General features: G+C 40.5%; 2 protein-coding genes across 7 annotated transcripts in view; one reads left to right on the top strand and one right to left on the bottom strand.

Moving 5' to 3' along the window:
- Positions 1-222: 222 nt before the first annotated feature.
- KLF2 (KLF transcription factor 2) lies at positions 223-2,716 on the top strand. The gene is made up of 3 exons (XM_074808793.1): positions 223-340; positions 526-1,417; positions 1,826-2,716. Exons 1-3 carry the CDS (start codon positions 266-268, stop codon positions 1,999-2,001), a joined length of 1,143 nt encoding a protein of 380 aa, XP_074664894.1. The 5' UTR covers positions 223-265; the 3' UTR covers positions 2,002-2,716.
- A 6,346-nt stretch (positions 2,717-9,062) lies between these two features.
- EPS15L1 (epidermal growth factor receptor pathway substrate 15 like 1) overlaps positions 9,063-16,707 on the bottom strand; it is a 45,799-nt gene continuing 38,154 nt past the window's right edge. For 5 of the 6 annotated variants that reach the window (XM_074808476.1, XM_074808477.1, XM_074808478.1 and 2 more), the window contains one exon: positions 9,063-14,593. In XM_074808476.1, coding sequence (XP_074664577.1) covers positions 14,447-14,593 — 147 coding nt within the window. In that variant the 3' untranslated portion in view covers positions 9,063-14,446. The remainder of the gene's footprint in view (positions 14,594-16,707) is intronic. The other variant, XM_074808480.1, reaches the window with a different exon arrangement.

The raw sequence follows: 16,707 nt of genomic DNA, 5'->3' as shown, positions 1-16,707 counted from the left end.
GGGAAGGCGGCGAGGGGGCCCCGCCGGCCGTGCCGGGCCCGGCCCCGCTCCGCTCCGCCCCGCTCGGGCTGGGACCGCCGCCGCCGCGTCCTTTTATACCGGGGCTAAATTTAGGCTGCGCCCGAGCCGCTGCCTCCCGCCCGCCCCGTCCGGGACGCGTTTCCTCCGCTCCCTGCAATTGGCTTGAGGGCGCCCGCGCCCGCGTTATAAGGTGGGGAGGGCGGCTCGCCGCGCCGCGCCGTCCGCCGTCCCGCCCGGCCGCACCATGGCGCTGAGCGATACCATCCTGCCCTCCTTCGCCACCTTCGCCAGCCCCTGCCGCGAGAAAACCCTCCACGAAGTGAGTTTCTTCCCCCCCGCCCCCCCCCCCCGCCCGCCACCTCCCGCCGCCGTGCTGAGGCCGGCGCGGCTCATCGCACGGGTGGGCGGCGGTGCCGCGGCCCCGCTTCTCCCTAAATCTACCGCCACCCCCCCTCACCCCGTCAAACACCACCTCTAACCTTCTCCCTTTTCTTTCTCCCCCAGAGGTGGAAGTGCGAGCAGGAGGCCAAGACCCCCGCCGGCACCTGGGGCGGCCTCTCCCCGCGCAAAGAGGATGAAGATCTCAACAACGTGCTGGATTTTATCCTTTCCATGGGCAGCGACGGCTACGGCCAGGGCGCAGCCGGTGGGGACTATCCCCCTGCCCAAGGGGAGAGCGGCGGCTTTTACCAGACAAACCCGTCCCCGGGATGCTACAGTGCCCTGGAGCAGGGCAGCCCCCCGCCCTACAACGCCGGCATCGTGCCGGAGATGATCCGCTCCGAGATGGACTCCAACTACTGCCCTCCTGGCAACGTCCACGGGCGGTTCTTCGTGACACCCAGCTTCGGGGGCCCGCAGTTTGTTGAGAACATTAAGCCCGAACCCGACATGGACAATTATGGACCGGTCTTAGGTCTGGTGCCCCAGGCTTGCCCAAAGATCAAGCAGGAGGGCAATGCGACCTGCATGATGGCCTACGAGCAGCCCCGGGTGGCCAGCTCCCCCCAAATCCCCGGGGCAGAGACACCCCCGCTGAGCCCCGATGATCTCATGGTGAATGACTGCCACACGCAGATGATGTGCCCCTCGTCCGTGTCCTTCCAGCAAAGCTATCACCCAGCCTCCGGCTTCCACCACCCGCAGACCCATCTCCAGTACCAGAACACCTCCCAGTTTGGCCTTTTCGAGGACAGCCTGCCCTTACAACCCTCCGCTCCCAGAGGCATGCTCACCCCTCCTTCCTCCCCTCTGGAGCTGCTGGACTCCAAACCAAAAAGAGGACGTCGGTCCTGGCCACGGAAGAGGACAGCCACTCACACGTGCACCTATGCGGGTTGTGGGAAGACCTACACCAAGAGTTCGCACCTGAAGGCCCACCTCAGGACGCACACAGGTAAATACAGCTGGCTGCCTTCATCTGAAGACATGCTGCTTGCCAAAGCCTGTATAAAACAGTTTGCAGCTTGAGCTTTAACGCTGTAGTCTCTTAAACTCCAGGAGTAGTCACGGTTGGGCTGCTACAGGTGGTCAGATCTATAATGTCTAAGTGTTTTCCTATGCATATATAGGGGAAAGTTTTTTGAAAGGCTTCTAGCACCTTTTCTCAAAAGATTTTCACTGCAGGTATAGGTTAGAATTGCTAGAGCAGTCTGGTTTAAAAGCGCTTGGATTGTGTTGGGGAAGGGCTTGGTAGCAAATAAAAGGGTACGCTGAGATAAACTCGGAAGGTTGCCTGGCATGTGATGCGGGCTGTACGTGGGAGTGCCGCGCTGAGTCACGCTCTCTCCGGTTTCCCCAACAGGTGAAAAGCCCTACCACTGCAACTGGGAAGGCTGCGGCTGGAAGTTCGCCCGCTCCGACGAACTCACCCGTCACTATCGCAAGCACACCGGCCACCGGCCCTTCCAGTGCCACCTCTGCGACAGGGCGTTCTCCAGGTCAGACCACCTGGCTTTGCACATGAAACGGCACATGTAGCCCCGGAGACTCCGACCTGCCGACAGTGGACGTTATTTAACTGCTCAGGTGCAGAAGCGTTAAAAACTTGTAGCTGGTACTACGTAGGGAGGCACCGACGCTCTGGCGATGGAAGCTGAGGAGGTTTTGACACAAGGAGACTTAGCCAGTCATCTCCTGCAGAGAATTTGACGTGACTGTATCAGTGAACCTGCCCGTCCCGGTCAGGAGAACAGGGGGTATTTATGCAGCTTCTGTGAAGGGTAAACTCCATAAGACTCCATACAGATTGTATAGAAGAAGCTGTAAATATGTGTTTTTTCTGATTCTAACTGCCCAGTCCTAAGCTTTACGAGACAATGTTTGTATGGAAACTGCCTGAAGTTGACCCTAGAAGAGATTAAATGAATGTTACTGTAGCTCACGATGTTATTTTAGATCTCAGTTGAAGGCATGGCTAAGAGAACACTCCTATTGTTAGACTGTTTCACAGGTGCAATAATATTCTTGTTTGCCATGATCTACACTAGAAGTACAGGGCTTGATGTCTTGTGAGAAAATAACCTATTTTACTGTATTTTTTTTATATATTGTAAATAATTTTATACAATGAGAAATATTGTATATGTAAATAGAAGACAAATGGGTATTTTGCCTATTTCTGTTTTTATAAAAGCATAATTTTTCAATGTTTGAAAACATTTCATCTTTTTAATAAAATAAGTTTTTAATTGTTGTGATTTTTATTCTCCTTTGAGATCTCCCTGTTATTTTCTCCCTGATGGCTGGACCAACAACCACCTGGTTATATTTTACATTATCAACAACTGTAAGAAGACACTTAAAAAATCTGAACTACGGGTTTTTCTGAAACAGATAACAGCATACATAATCCATCCTCAGTGGTAAACAACATACAGTATGGTGTTTTATCAAAAAATCAAATAGGAAAGTAGATCATATTCAAAATATACTTCCTAAAAATGGTTAAGTAAGCAACTCTGTAATTTCAGTCTCATTTCTAGTTTATGCTAGACTATTTTAATAGCATCCTTAATGTTTTCCAGATGCAGTTATAGTTTTGCCAGCAGTGTGTGGGTTTTTACTATAAATTTAAACACTGCATTTTTGTAATTACGGAGGCTTATTTTAAGGCATTCTTGTACATAAATTATCCTTGCTCTCAAGAGCTCAGTGCAGAATTCCAATAGAACAGTAGTGGAATTTAAACATGAATTCACAGCACAGGTTAGAATACCTTCATAACTCATTCCCCCAAAATCTAAATTCTATTCTAAACTACTAATTTGTAATCCCACCTCCATTTCAGGAGTTAAGAAAGATATTAACTATTTTGGAGGAAAATAAGTTACCCAGGAATCCAGCTTCTGAAAACTAATTTCAAATAAACTGGGTACTGCAATAGCTGTAGCAGTAAATAGCTGCAACAAGTCAAATGGAGCCCCCCCCCCCCCCCCCCCCCCAAGCTCTGCCACAGCTGTAAGTGAGATCATAAGTCCAAGTAGTACATCTATGCAATTACTCAGAAACTCTGATGAGGATCCTCTGTTTTTACAGCTACGGTTTAGTGGTGAGCCTTGATACTTGTAGAACAAAATCACTGTTAATTAGGTATGCAGATTCAGCTTAATATTGAGGCATTTTTCCTTAACATCTGGATACTTGGAACTTGATTTTAATCAAGGTTGTGACATTTTTCTGACTTTACAAGTTAGAATACACAAGAATGAAATCAACAGGAATACATTTAGAGTAACTACAAATATAGCTATTCTTCTGTGAAAGCAAAGGCTGCAGTTGTTCATGTGGAACAGATGTATTTTGGGCTTCTAATCATTGACATGGAAGAATGAGTTCCACATTTCACTTTTATAGCTCTTTCAAAGTGAAATATAAGGGAGACTTAACATTTCTTCATTAAAAACAAAACTCATTTATTTGCAAGAAAAAAAATTGCACAATCTAATTCCAGAAAGTGAGGATGACTTAAAGATGTTCTAAAATTAGCACATTCATTGTTGCAACAGTTCTAGGTATTTCCTTCTCTTTCCCCATAGCCAAAGATTTTCATATTTCAGCATGTCCTTTGTGTTTATAACCTTAAGAACACAATTTTTGAAATTAATTCTTACCCTTACTGTTCCATAGCCACCTGGCTTTCCCTTGCTCTTGCTGAAGAACTGACAATGGTTTTAGTCATACTCAGGTTTCGGTGATAACAGTGCAATCTTACATTATTCCCTCTTTCATAATACAAACAGAAAAGAGGCAGAGGTTTGACACCTTGCTGCAGTGGGTACGGTCGCTCCTCAGTGCACAGCCCCACATCTGGCTGGGGAGGGTCCCCAGACAGAGCTGGCCAGCAGTGGGGGAGAGCTTGGAAGCATCACGACCTGCTTATTTGACTCTGCTCGTCCCCAGCCATCTCTCCTGACCTCTGTTCGAGGCAGGCTACTGGGCTAGGTGGCCCTTTGGTCTGACCACTTCTGTATCCTCCCAGATCAGCCAGGGAGCACAAAGCATATGAACCCTGCACAGTGCCTGCCTGCAGAGATACATGCTGCTGTGTTCACTAACCCTTAAAAAACCCTTTGTGGGGCTCCTCTGTAGCACTCACTGCAGTGGGTGCTCCTCCTCCCTCCTCCTGTACCTCTGCACGGGAGCATCTGAGCTTCCCTTTGCTCCGGTGAATCGCCTCATTGTAAGGGTTATAAACTCTGCTACTTCTGCTCCTCTTCACTAGAAGGTCTTCAGGGAAGAGACTTGTTATCTGCCTGAGACCATGTTACCAAACCACACTCAAATCGTGATGAACGGTGGAGACATGCTCTGCTGTGTGCTATTCACTATGTGAAGATGGGCAGGTTGTGTCCTCCGAGCTTTTAGATTTGTTGCAACCCAACTGAAAATAGGGCAAAGCCATCCTCATATATAAATATCAAAACCATCATATAAAAATATATAAATTCAGGCCTCTGAAAGTGGGGATGGACAGGGGACACAAAACACTAATAAAAGCTCATGATCAACTTTAATTGTTTAAGGGAGAGCATATATGATAAATTCTGTGTGGTCTTTACAGGAAACTGCAGGTTCTTGAATCTTGAGATAATCTTGTAGCAGAAAGAAAGAGATGCTGATCTCATTCTTCTCACATTCTATTATGAGTAATTTTCAACTCTCTTTTTTTTTTTTTAATTGCCTTAAATTAGTGCATCCAAAGATGTGTTGATGTGATTCCACCCATCTACCAAGCCTCCTCTGGCCAGCAGGAGGTAGCTAGTGCTGTGCAAGTCCTCTAACAATAGACAATCAGGTCATCATCTTTTAAGTAATTTTGTTCTAATTAACACAAAAGACTCAGAATCCCAGATGCCTCCCAGGGAGCATGCAGCAAAGACCAGTCCTTTCAGTCTGCAGCTATCCTGGATTTAATTTTGACACACTAGGGGGGAAAAAAAAAAAAAAAAAAAAAAGAAGTTGTAGTTAAACCCGATGGAGGAAACGTAGAGTCCGTTGTAAACAAGATTTTCACACATATTCTTACAAGATACCACAGTGATGGGCTCACTATACTTGCAAGATAGATTGCCAGATTAGATAGAGCACGTTAAGTACAGAAACTAGCAAATCCTGCACAATGTTCCTAGTGAAAGTTTTAGCAATTATTTCTGAACTCGAGACACCATCCAGAGGAGTTACTGTTTAAAGTCAGTTAATTCCACGCTGGGTTTCAGAGCGTTGTGTTTCACTATGCTGAAAACGGTTTTTCTCTCACCTGCTGACTTCAGAAGAGTCAGTTAAATCTGTACTACATGGGAACTCATCTTCAGAAAACACCCTGACAAGGAGTCTGTTGCTGCTGAAACAGCACCCAGAACAGAACCGCGTCCTGCCACCCCGAGGGGCCGTTGCAGCCGCTCGGCCGCCTTCCAGCTCTCGAGGGAGACGCAGCACCCTGCAACGTACCAGCAGCCTGCCAGCAAGCAGGCAGGGCGCTTCCAAATCAATTTTTTTTTTTTTTTTTTCAACCCAAAAGTGGAAGGCTGGACTAGAAACCCCCCGACTTTTCTGGAAGTTCATTTTAGATTTGCAGTTTTGCAGATGATCACGGCTGGGGGAGTTTAAGCTTTAATTTTGGCCGTAGGCTCACCTCGTGCAGGGATGGGGGGATTTCAGCCTGTGCAAGTCCTTGGTTACTCGCAGCCATTTACAAACTGCCTGAAAACATTGACTCGCTCTAAACTTTGGTCCTCCATCCACAAGAAGTGCCAAAAAAAGTTTGTCCATTCTTCAAATTATAGGATTGTGCGGTTCTGTGGTTTTCTGTGGTAGAAGCTCTGTGGTTTCTAAAGCTATTTTGTGCACCTATAACAGACTAGCTGTTAGGCTTTTCTTAAATTGAATTTTCGAAGCCAGAATCCCAAGCTCTAGCAATTTCTTTTGCTATATTTAAATTAAACAACTACAACGAAGTCATGTAGCCATCGCTATGGTAACTAGCAGTGTCAGGGGGAAACATAAAGAGGAACATTCAATCCAAACCCCATGTAATTTAATAGGGAGAAAGCTATCCCTGTTGCTAACATCGAAACATACTTGGTGGCATCTACGAACCTTAAAATTCCTGCATGTCCTTGAAGCAGCCGCTCTCAGCTGGGTGCGTAACAGGTCCCACCTGCCCGGGACTCATCCTGCCAAGAGCAGAAGGGTTGGAGCTCCTGAAACTCGCTGGCACTGCAGCAACCCCTCTCTGCCCTGAGTGAAAAGCCAGGCTTAGGCACAGCTCCATTCAGAAACAGGCTTCTCACAGAGTTGGAGGAGGAGGAATAGGTTTACAAGCCAAACACCAGTAACCTAAAGCACGTAGCCATACACAATTCACAGGCCCTGGATGTAACTGGCTCAACTTATTGACTCCCAGAGACTCCTTAAAGCTCTGTACTATTTGATCCCAAACCAATTCCCCATCACTTAGGCTGAGATTGGGAATAGTCTCTGCCACAAAACAGTACTCCAAACCTGAAGTGTGCAGAGGAGGCAGGGATTTATCCTAAACTTGTTAGGCAGAAAACATGTTTGATTTAATCTTTTGAGGTCTGACTTTTCAGCCACAATTATTTGATCTTATAATATTTTATGTAGACAAAAAAATGAGTCATATGCACTGCTTTATATAATGAAGATGTATTAACTTTACCAAAACCACCTTTCCAAGCACAAGGAGAGCAGGAGCAACAAAGTTTTCATTTAGTCTGTAACCATAGTTAGCATTAGTTACCTGCTTATTTACCTGCTTCAAATATAATTCCTTTTAGCAAATCAAAAGTCTGCCCTTTGAGTAAGCATAAATTCAGCAACACAGAAATTGCAGATGAACTTACCTATTACAGGTTTGTAATTAGATATACTATCCCTTTAAATCACTTTTACTTTGGTTTCTTGCACTTCTAACAGCTCAGAGCATTCCTGGAGTTCTGACCTATCATTATGTCATCAGGAAATATCTGGAATATCACATTGGACATCCCCTGCGACATTTGATATATTAGACGAGAAGCTACTGAGCCTGAGGCTTAAACACAACACACACAAAGAATCCTCAAACCCCAACAACCACTTTTTTTTACAGCCCGTGCACGATGACAGCATAAGTGGTTTTTGATATATTAATCATTTTATATTGCAAGCACTTGCAAAACAAGGGATATAGGATGCCTGGGTGCCCTTCCTGTGGGTGCAAGGGATGGGCAAAGCACAGGGCTTGTTCCTCTGTACAGTTCCCTTCTGAAATCTGTGTTTGAGTACAACATTTATGGGAGGTTAAACAGCAGAAATATATTACGTTTGCAGCTGGGAAATAGTGTTATGAACATAAAAGTCATCATTAGAGAAGGCTATAGCATTTGTAAGAAATGCTGTATCAGCACCAATAAAAAATTTTAATTGCGGTCATTACATTAAAAAAAAAATGCTAACTAGACAGGAGGTAAAAGATGTTCGGAGTGACTAAATTGATAGTTATGTACAGCAGACAGGAGATTCAGCAATTTTCTCCCAGTAGCACCTCCCCAAGAAAAATATGACTGCAATTTTAGGGGTAGGGAGGGCAGCAAGGGCTCCGAGAGCTCAGACTTTCACAACGCAAGCTGGTCCCGGGTCCTATTTAGGTCCCTTTGCTTTTGAGGTTTAACAGCTGTGCTCGTAGCTTGGCGTTCCTTTAAGTTCCAGTTTCCACTTGTAAATGTTTCTTCTCGAACAGGATGTCTTGCTTTTCTTCCCAATGAAGAGCCTCTTGGCCTCTACGCGACGCCTGGTACAGGGAGTCCTTCCAGATCAGGCATGGACAGTGAACATCGGGCAGGTATTTGGGGAAGTGTTCAGATGAGGAAGTTGTCAAGACTCCAAAAACCTGAGTGGGAGCAAAACACAGAGCTGTGGCCCACGTTTTTGTAAGCGAAGAGGAGCGTTACCCGACGAGAGAAGTTGGGTAGGAAGTTGTGCTTGTCTGTGACACACTATAGTAAAATCCTGGCTTCAAAATGTCAACGTACTAAAAATATTGCTGCAGAGCAATTTCAAGAGAAACCTGCCTTGGCAATCTGTTGTTAACCATGCCAATGTGTGCAGAAGCAGAGTAAATAAAACAAACAGATGGGAGAATAATGAGTCAAAGTGAATAATGTCAAATAGTACGATAGTGAGGTGTGTTTTTCCAGCAAGCAGAAAGGGTTTGTCTCTGGTGATCTCTCTAACCCCTCCCAGAATAAATTGCCTGGATGTTTAGCATTGCGGCACACAAATTGTTTTGGAAAGGGTGCGGTGTTGGATTTTCTGACTGGTCTGTACAGACCAAATGTGGCCAGGATGAGGAAAAAGGGGAAGGACAGAAGGGAAAACAGTGTGCGGAGGGCACCAGCCAAAAGAAAAAAAGAGCCCAACACAGAGAATCAAGCAGTTTTTCAAAGCAAGATTCACAAATCTGACACAAAAGCTTATGAAATCATGGACCAAAAAAAAAAAAAAAAAAGAGTAAAGAAAGATTGCCGAAGTCTCAGAGCTCCAAAAAGTAACTTTTCATTTATTATATTAAACAATAACATTTCTCTTATTATATTAAACAATAAACACACGAGATGGGTTAAAATTAAAATACCTTTCAATTTGTTATGATATTCGGAAGATAAATATAACTACAATAATGTACATATTTGGAGATATTAGTCAAATTTAGGTCAACATTGCAGTTTCCACTTTGTGTTTTCACCTTTTTTAGGTCAGACTAAAGAACGTCATATTAAAAGGGACACCAGAAGAGCACTCTATAATTGTAACAGCAGAAGGAACCATAGTCACTAGGAGTTTTCCTTTTAAAGTTAAACTTAAAGGGGAAGGCAGAAGTTGGAAAAATGAAAATTCCATTTTATAACAAATTAGCCTTTATTTATAAAACTTTCAAGTAAAAAGAGCAGTATATCAACTGATAAAACAGGTGTGTCAATGAGTAACAGTTAACATATTTACTCTAAAAATAAATCTTCTATGATTCCACCATACTCCAAGCAAAATTCCTTTCTAAGAAAAGATGTTTGTTGTGAAGTCTACAGAGAGATGCAATGGTTGACACACAACAAAAACTGAGCTGTTCCACCGGCATAGGAAGGTGTTTGAACTAGATCATTATTAGCACAGATCAATTCACTTTAACAGAGTTCCAACTCTAAATGAGGATTAAACAGAAATGAAATTCCTGAGCGGGAGGAATAAAACGCAAAAGGAGGGAGAAATCAAACTCTTACACGAGGGAAAGCAACAATTCTACTTGGACCAAAATTCCTTGGGCCTCAGTTCTACAGAATAAATACTCTTCTCAATGGAGAAACACTAAAGAAGAAATAGTAACCCCAAAAGGATTATAAGAAGAATCCAAGAAAAGTGCATTATCTTTGAGCATAAGATGACAAAATAAATTCTACAAAATTTCTGACAACAGATTTCACAGACAGGAATTAAAAAAAAAAAGTTTACACAGTCAGACACAGCTTGGAATTTCCTACACTTCGAGAGCACATTACATGAAACAAAATACAGTAAGGACTGATGATTCTCATAGGGCAGAGATTTCATAAGGAAAAATTTGCCAATATAAAAATATTTCATACAGCATTATTGTAGAAGTACTACTTTTATGAGCATCTGTTTTTATTGCAGAATGACTGGTATGTTTTACAACAAGACTATTTGAATATAACTTAGGGAAACCACTCGAGGCAAATGTGAACATACTGGTCTGTAAAGGATAATGTGGGCAATTCAATACCTGTGTCCTACATGCAAAGTTTGCATGCGTAGGTTCAACGTGAATAATTGTCAGTCTTTCCTGTTTTAACTGTTGTGCCTCGGTGCTGTGTGCAATTCATGGTTTTCCATGAGTCATTCCAGCAGTGACGATACTCTGTATAAAACACACATGTGCCACTATAAAAGCCTACTAAACTCTTTGTGATTGCTCAGTGTACCACAGAGTCTAATAATTTATCCGAGTAGAAAGCAGAATCACCTCCATTCTTTCCTCAAAGCCAAGAATGCAATGGATAGTCATTCCTTCTGAAGTAAAAGCTTAGGTGGAAATGGAGGAAAAACAGAGCTGAAATCCAGATGACAATTATGTGCAACCTATATAACTGGAATGAAGCAAGAAAAACACGTTTTCCACCTTAGCATGCGACTGTTTGGGGTGTGTGTGTGTATGGGAATAACTCCTTAAAAACAATTTTTAGAAAAGGGAAAAAAAGAGAGAGAGAAGTGAAACTACAAGCAAATGTAGGAGAAAAACCATTGCCTCAGCCTCAGAGAAAAAAGAAAAGATGACATGACCACCACATGCAAGAAGATCAGAAATTAAGCCTGCATTTCAAAAAGACACTTTAAAAACTCAAAAGAATGTAAAATCACATGCAGTGCAGATGATACCTACTTTCTGCCAGGTTTCTCTCTTACACTTGGCACAGCTAGAATGCAGTTTTTCATGCCAATGAAAGTAATCCTGAAACAAATTTGTTAGAAGTAGTCATTTCTCCTTTTTTTTTTTTTCTTTCACCAGAACTTTGAAATTAAGAGACATGATCTAATCTGAATTTCTGTAAAAATTCCATTTCTGTATCCATCTCTGTTTAGAGAATACATAAACACACACAAGCTTTAATATATAGAATGCATATTCTACATATTCATTGTATATACACATTTTATGTACAGCACAAGTAACTATATACTAGACATAGTATGTGGACATAGTATATACACACACTATTATTACATTATACAATACACTATATATATATATACACACATAGACACAAATAATATGGATCTCAATGTACACTGTATATGCATTGTGTATACTCACATTTTATATATCTTGCATTGTACATATTTTCTCTGCCCAAATAGTGATAGGCCTATTTGTGCTTTAAATTTCACTGTTCTGGAGGAAGGAGAAGATCAATGTCTTGCGATAAAAGTTTTGTCTTAGAAGAACAAGTGCAGGTATTATATAAAACACTGAGTTACGAGCGTAAGGGAAGAATGGGGGTAATCTTCCTTTTTATCTGGAAAACTGTATTAAATACAACGGGGAGAAATCACAGCTAAGTTTTCTTCTACTGCAGTGTCTAAAATTTTGACTCAAGAGTGTTTCAGTAAACCTAAGGTTACTAAATCTAATACACTGTGCATAGAGGACACATTCCGTCCTTGTTCATTTGCTTGATCTTCTGTTACTGTCCAAGCAATTATGAAGAATGAGTCAATAAGGAAACAGGAAAATGAGCAGTTAGTTCTAACACTATATGGAATGCTAGATTAATTCACGTTTCTGGCTTCCTGCTAAACATCTTGAAAAAAACCGACTCATTGCCTTAGAAGCATTATAAATTACAGTATTTTAGAACACTGACAGAGTAGCAGAAAGTCTTGTTATGGTACATAACTCAGAAAATGAATCAAGCTATTTAGCTCATCCACCCCGTCCCACCGGAGTGACATCATCCAAGTAGTAGTCCAAAAGTGGTTTTCCTTTCTAAAATGGAACTACATATGAATGGGGTTTTATTGTAGCAGAAGAGACACCACAAAAACTCAGGCCCAAACGAAAGTGAAAAGGAGAATATTACACATGGATACAATTTGTGTAACTTCACTGAGAATCCTGCAGCCACTCAATTTTGAAAATTGCTCTTTTATAGCAAAAGTTTTATCTCAGCTATAGACAGACCGAGCTTGTTCTCAGAGACTTCTAGCCCTGTACACCAACAGCAAAGAGAATCTGTTGACATTTTAGTATGTTTGATCATTTAACGTATTTTAGAGAAAAATTACCACAGCGGGAAGGCATTTCAAATCGGGTGCTGTAAAATTAGAAATATTTTCTACATTCCAAAGGGGTCATTAAAAGACCGTATTCAAGATCATTGTATGGCTGGTTTTGATACTAGAATGCATCTCTTCCCCTTCTGCGGGGAATTAAAAGATTCACATTATTTGTAGTACCATTAGCACAGGAGACACACAGCAAACAGGGAATTGTGACTCCTAAAACTGCATTTTGAGATATGGGGTTTTGTCATCTGTATTGCTGCAGACATACATGGATGGATGTGGGTGTGTGCAGGCACGTACAGACATGCACTCACCCATATACCTACTCACAAAAGCCTGAGACAAGAAATGCCCCGTCTTAGCTGCATTTCAGAACTAAAAACTACTAAGAAGATTAAAACGATCCAAACTGATTCTTATCTCCGTGTAAGGAAAGCATCCAGAATAAGGCAATTACAACAGAATGGGGAAAGATTGTTTTCACTCAGTGAACAGGCACTGTCTTTGTATTATGAAAAATAAAAGGAAGCAAGGACATAAAAAATATAAATGCATTAAACATGATGAAGGAATACCACATTTTCAAAAAAAATAGAGAAAATGTTTTAAGATAAGGGCTGCATCAGTAAAAACACAGACTGTTAAACTTTGTGTTCCTACAGAACCAAGGACAGGAAAGCAGATATACATTAAGGACGTTTTAAAAGTTTTGTGCTAGATGCCTACTCTATTTAGACATAAAAGTCCAAGGCAAAGACAACTAAAGTTTGAGAGTTCCTGTAATCAGAAAAGGCATTTTTAGTAAGTAAATAATTCACAGACTTATCATAAGGACTTATTTTATATATGACATGTAAAACACATTCTGTGTTATCCTTACCAGGTAGAAGTATTGATTTTTACAGGTGTATATAAAATCTGTTCCTACTTGGACTTACTACTGCAAGCTGTATTTTAAAGCCAATCCAGTCTACCAGTACTTCTATAACTTAGGCATGAACATGTATTTGGCAAATAAAATCTGTTTCAACTTGGCCTTATTTCAGCTAAATTATCTTTGATGGGTAACCCCATAATATAAGATAGATGGAATTAAAGAAACAGAGGTAGGGGCTGTCTCACATAGTCAACTGGGTAACACAGATAACATGGTCTACGTTCTGGCCGTTGGAGCAAAAGAGGGATAAATGAGTTGTAGGATGAACACTGTTCAAGCTTAGGACGTTTTCCATTGCTTGATTTTACCTGAAAGCAGCGCTCAAACTTGTATCACAATCCTGTAACCATATTTGCTTATGAGATAAAGCAAGATTTTACCAAATGGTTTAATTGCCAAATTACTTGTCCAATTTACCACCACGGAATTAACTCCCTCTTTTACAACATCGCATACAATTATTACAACTCAATGCAAACAAATGTTTAAATTAGAAGAACTACTCATCCATAGAGGCTTCAAATTTGCAATATTTTATACACTTCACTATGTATTCATCATACATAAATTGCCAGATTCTTTTGTAAAAGCCACATCTCCTGGATAAAAAGGGACCATTTAATAATGGATTTATGCTGAAGACTTTGACATAGATGATGCAGATGATGTACTAATTAGCCTACCATGAATTATTAAATAAATGTAACCAGTGAAAGCTAATTCTATAATATTATCTTTTTATGACATTTTCTTCGAAATTCATACTGCAGCCTCAAAAAACCAATGGAATTCAGGCAATAAAACGCCAGATTCACAAGTTGCAGTTTACTATATGCAACATTGTCTTCCAGATAAAGAAACTCTGCTTTCAGTATCTTCGGATCATACGTTAAATTTCTTACAAGCAGTAAATTTTATCTAGAACATATAATACAGCTTATACAGTGTTTCCTGTATATTATGCACTTGAAAAGCCACAGAGAGCCCAGTTTGACGTAACCAGCCAGTCTTGTTTAGAGTTGAAGGTGACTAAAATTATTTTCACAACATAAACCAAGAATTTAGTATTTTTATAAAAGCCATGTTTAAAGGTTTCACTTGGACAGGGTGGAGCCAAAGAACCCCTATTTAAGAGTTTGGCATATCAGCCTTACTGAGTGCAATAGCCAACTCAAGGTCTTCTTGTTCTTGTCTCCGCAACCGAGCTAGTCTTTCTTGCTCTGCTTTTTCACTCTCACGCTTTGCCCATGCCAGCTGCTGTTCTTCATTTCCAAACTAAAAAATGAAAATGGAAAAGAAATTAATAACTTTACCAAAAAGCTAGAAGAAATTATGTGAAAAATACAACGAATCAGACTTATTAAATATATGAATCAAGTATACCAAGCTGTCTTAGGGTAGTTCTTCTGGATTAAGATAAAAATTCACTCACTGATTTCCTCACTTCATCCTTTAATTTATTTCCTTAATTTCTTCCTCCTCCCACCAGGAAACTAACCCATCTGGGCTGCACGTCCCTGCATCCATGTCTCAGTTGTGTATGAAAATGGCCAGAGGACTGGAGCCAAACAAAAACTCCACAAACACAAAAAAAACAAGTTAGTGGTTTGGGAGCATAGCAACCTACATCCATTTTTAAGAATAGTAAATAGCTGGTAAAAACAAGAGTTATTTACTCTTGTGCAACTCCATCGCAGAGAATTTTACTGTAGCATTTCCTGCTAAGGGTGAGGGGGTTTAATAATGACTCTGGATACTGCTGATTTGTGGGAAGTTTCAACACCAAACCAAAATTTACAAAAAGTGCTTCTGTTACTGTTCATAAAATACATGCAGAGTTTTTCCAGTAAGAAATAACGTAAGAGAATCCAATTTACTTCAGCAGAGAACACTAAGGAAATATAACACATTATAACATTGAGCTTCAAAGCCTGTTTGAGCTTCCCAAAACATATTTAAGTACACTGCAGCAAAACTATTCCAAAATTATATTCCAGTATTTATCATTGAAGTATGCAAAAGTTCACTTGTTTGAAGTTTTTGCACAAAATATTAAAATATTTTATGGCAATCATAACAATTTAAAACTAAAATATAATCTGTTACTGTTTAATTTTAGCATTTGCTGAAGAGGTTGATGTTAACAGAAGCATTCGCACAGCTGCATGGAAATGTTTGCATTATATCCCACTTCTAAAATTTGCTTTGTACTATCTTTTTTTGAATGTTCAGGAAAACATATTATTTGGGGTTTTTTTGGAAGAGAAAACTACATGGAATTTATAGCTTCAATTTCAGCTGAATGTATACTACAAAAATTGCCCTGTGGTCCACATCGTAACTTTGAACACAGCAAAAGATGCCATTGCACTAGCTGATACGGCTGCACCTTCCCACGCAAGCTTGAAATATTGAACCGAGCATTAAATGCAACTTTAAGTGCTAGATCTATGCCTAGCTGTATATATACCATGCGATGGCCCCCACCCCTGCATTTTCCACCCTGCGTTGTATCTATAATTCGTATTTTTAAAATAAACGCATCTATTTGAATTTCTTTCAACCCAAGTCCAATTATCATTTTCTCATAATTTAGTTAAATTATGTCTTATCTATGGGCTTCTGGATGCTCACAATTCCTCATTTTATTTCTCTCAATATGATTTTTCAGATTATTTCATGTAAGAAAAGAGGACTATTTTAAAATCATATTTCTTCAAAGACTACCTCTGCTTTCATGGCTATCAAAATTTAGATGAGGAACTCTGCATTCAATGTTATTGAAGTACAATAAAAGTGACACACATTTGTGATATTTTACTTTTAAAATGAAGAAAACCTACTATCATTACTCATTTAAATTACGTCAGCTGACAGGTAAGATTTAAAAGCTCACTAAGATTTTAAATAGCTTATTTTTTTCAAGATACACTAAAGACGGACTCAAATGGAAGTAGAACTTTGCCACTTATTCCAAGAATTCAAAAAGATCATATAGCTGGGATGGAGAATAACAGTTACTATTTTCAGAAATACAATAAGCTTTGGTCAAACCCTCAAGGGTATCTTTTTTTTTTTTTAATGTTGAGAAAACAGTTTTACTTATATAGCTTACATCTTAGGATAAGTCTTCCAAAGCTTATGAGAGTCCCAATTATAACTTGTTTATGGTACACAAGTTATATTTTTGTGGTTAAAAGTGCTGAGTAAAAAAAAAAAAAAAAAAGGAAAAATAGGCAAGTGATTCATTGGAAACAAATCTGGATGTGCCTTATTACAAATGGTTAGCATAAAGTAAAATTTTCAGGAGCATAACTCTGACCCTTAGATAGTAAAATACACAACAGTTCATTAATGCCACTGATTCTTGCACAGATTGCCTATAAAAA

Source organism: Strix aluco, chromosome 29 (assembly GCF_031877795.1).
Source record: "Strix aluco isolate bStrAlu1 chromosome 29, bStrAlu1.hap1, whole genome shotgun sequence".
In the NCBI taxonomy this organism is placed as follows: domain Eukaryota; kingdom Metazoa; phylum Chordata; class Aves; order Strigiformes; family Strigidae; genus Strix; species Strix aluco.
Note: the sequence above shows the minus strand (reverse complement) of the source record. Positions and strands in the feature narration are given on the sequence as shown.

Bases quoted from the DNA above. Each gene is read 5' to 3' on its own strand.
- KLF2 (XM_074808793.1), top strand. From the start codon at position 266: ATGGCGCTGAGCGATACCATCCTGCCCTCCTTCGCCACCTTCGCCAGC. The intron at 341-525 runs GTGAGTTTCTTC...TTTCTCCCCCAG, and splicing joins GCGAGAAAACCCTCCACGAA to AGGTGGAAGTGCGAGCAGGA. The intron at 1,418-1,825 runs GTAAATACAGCT...TTTCCCCAACAG, and splicing joins CCACCTCAGGACGCACACAG to GTGAAAAGCCCTACCACTGC.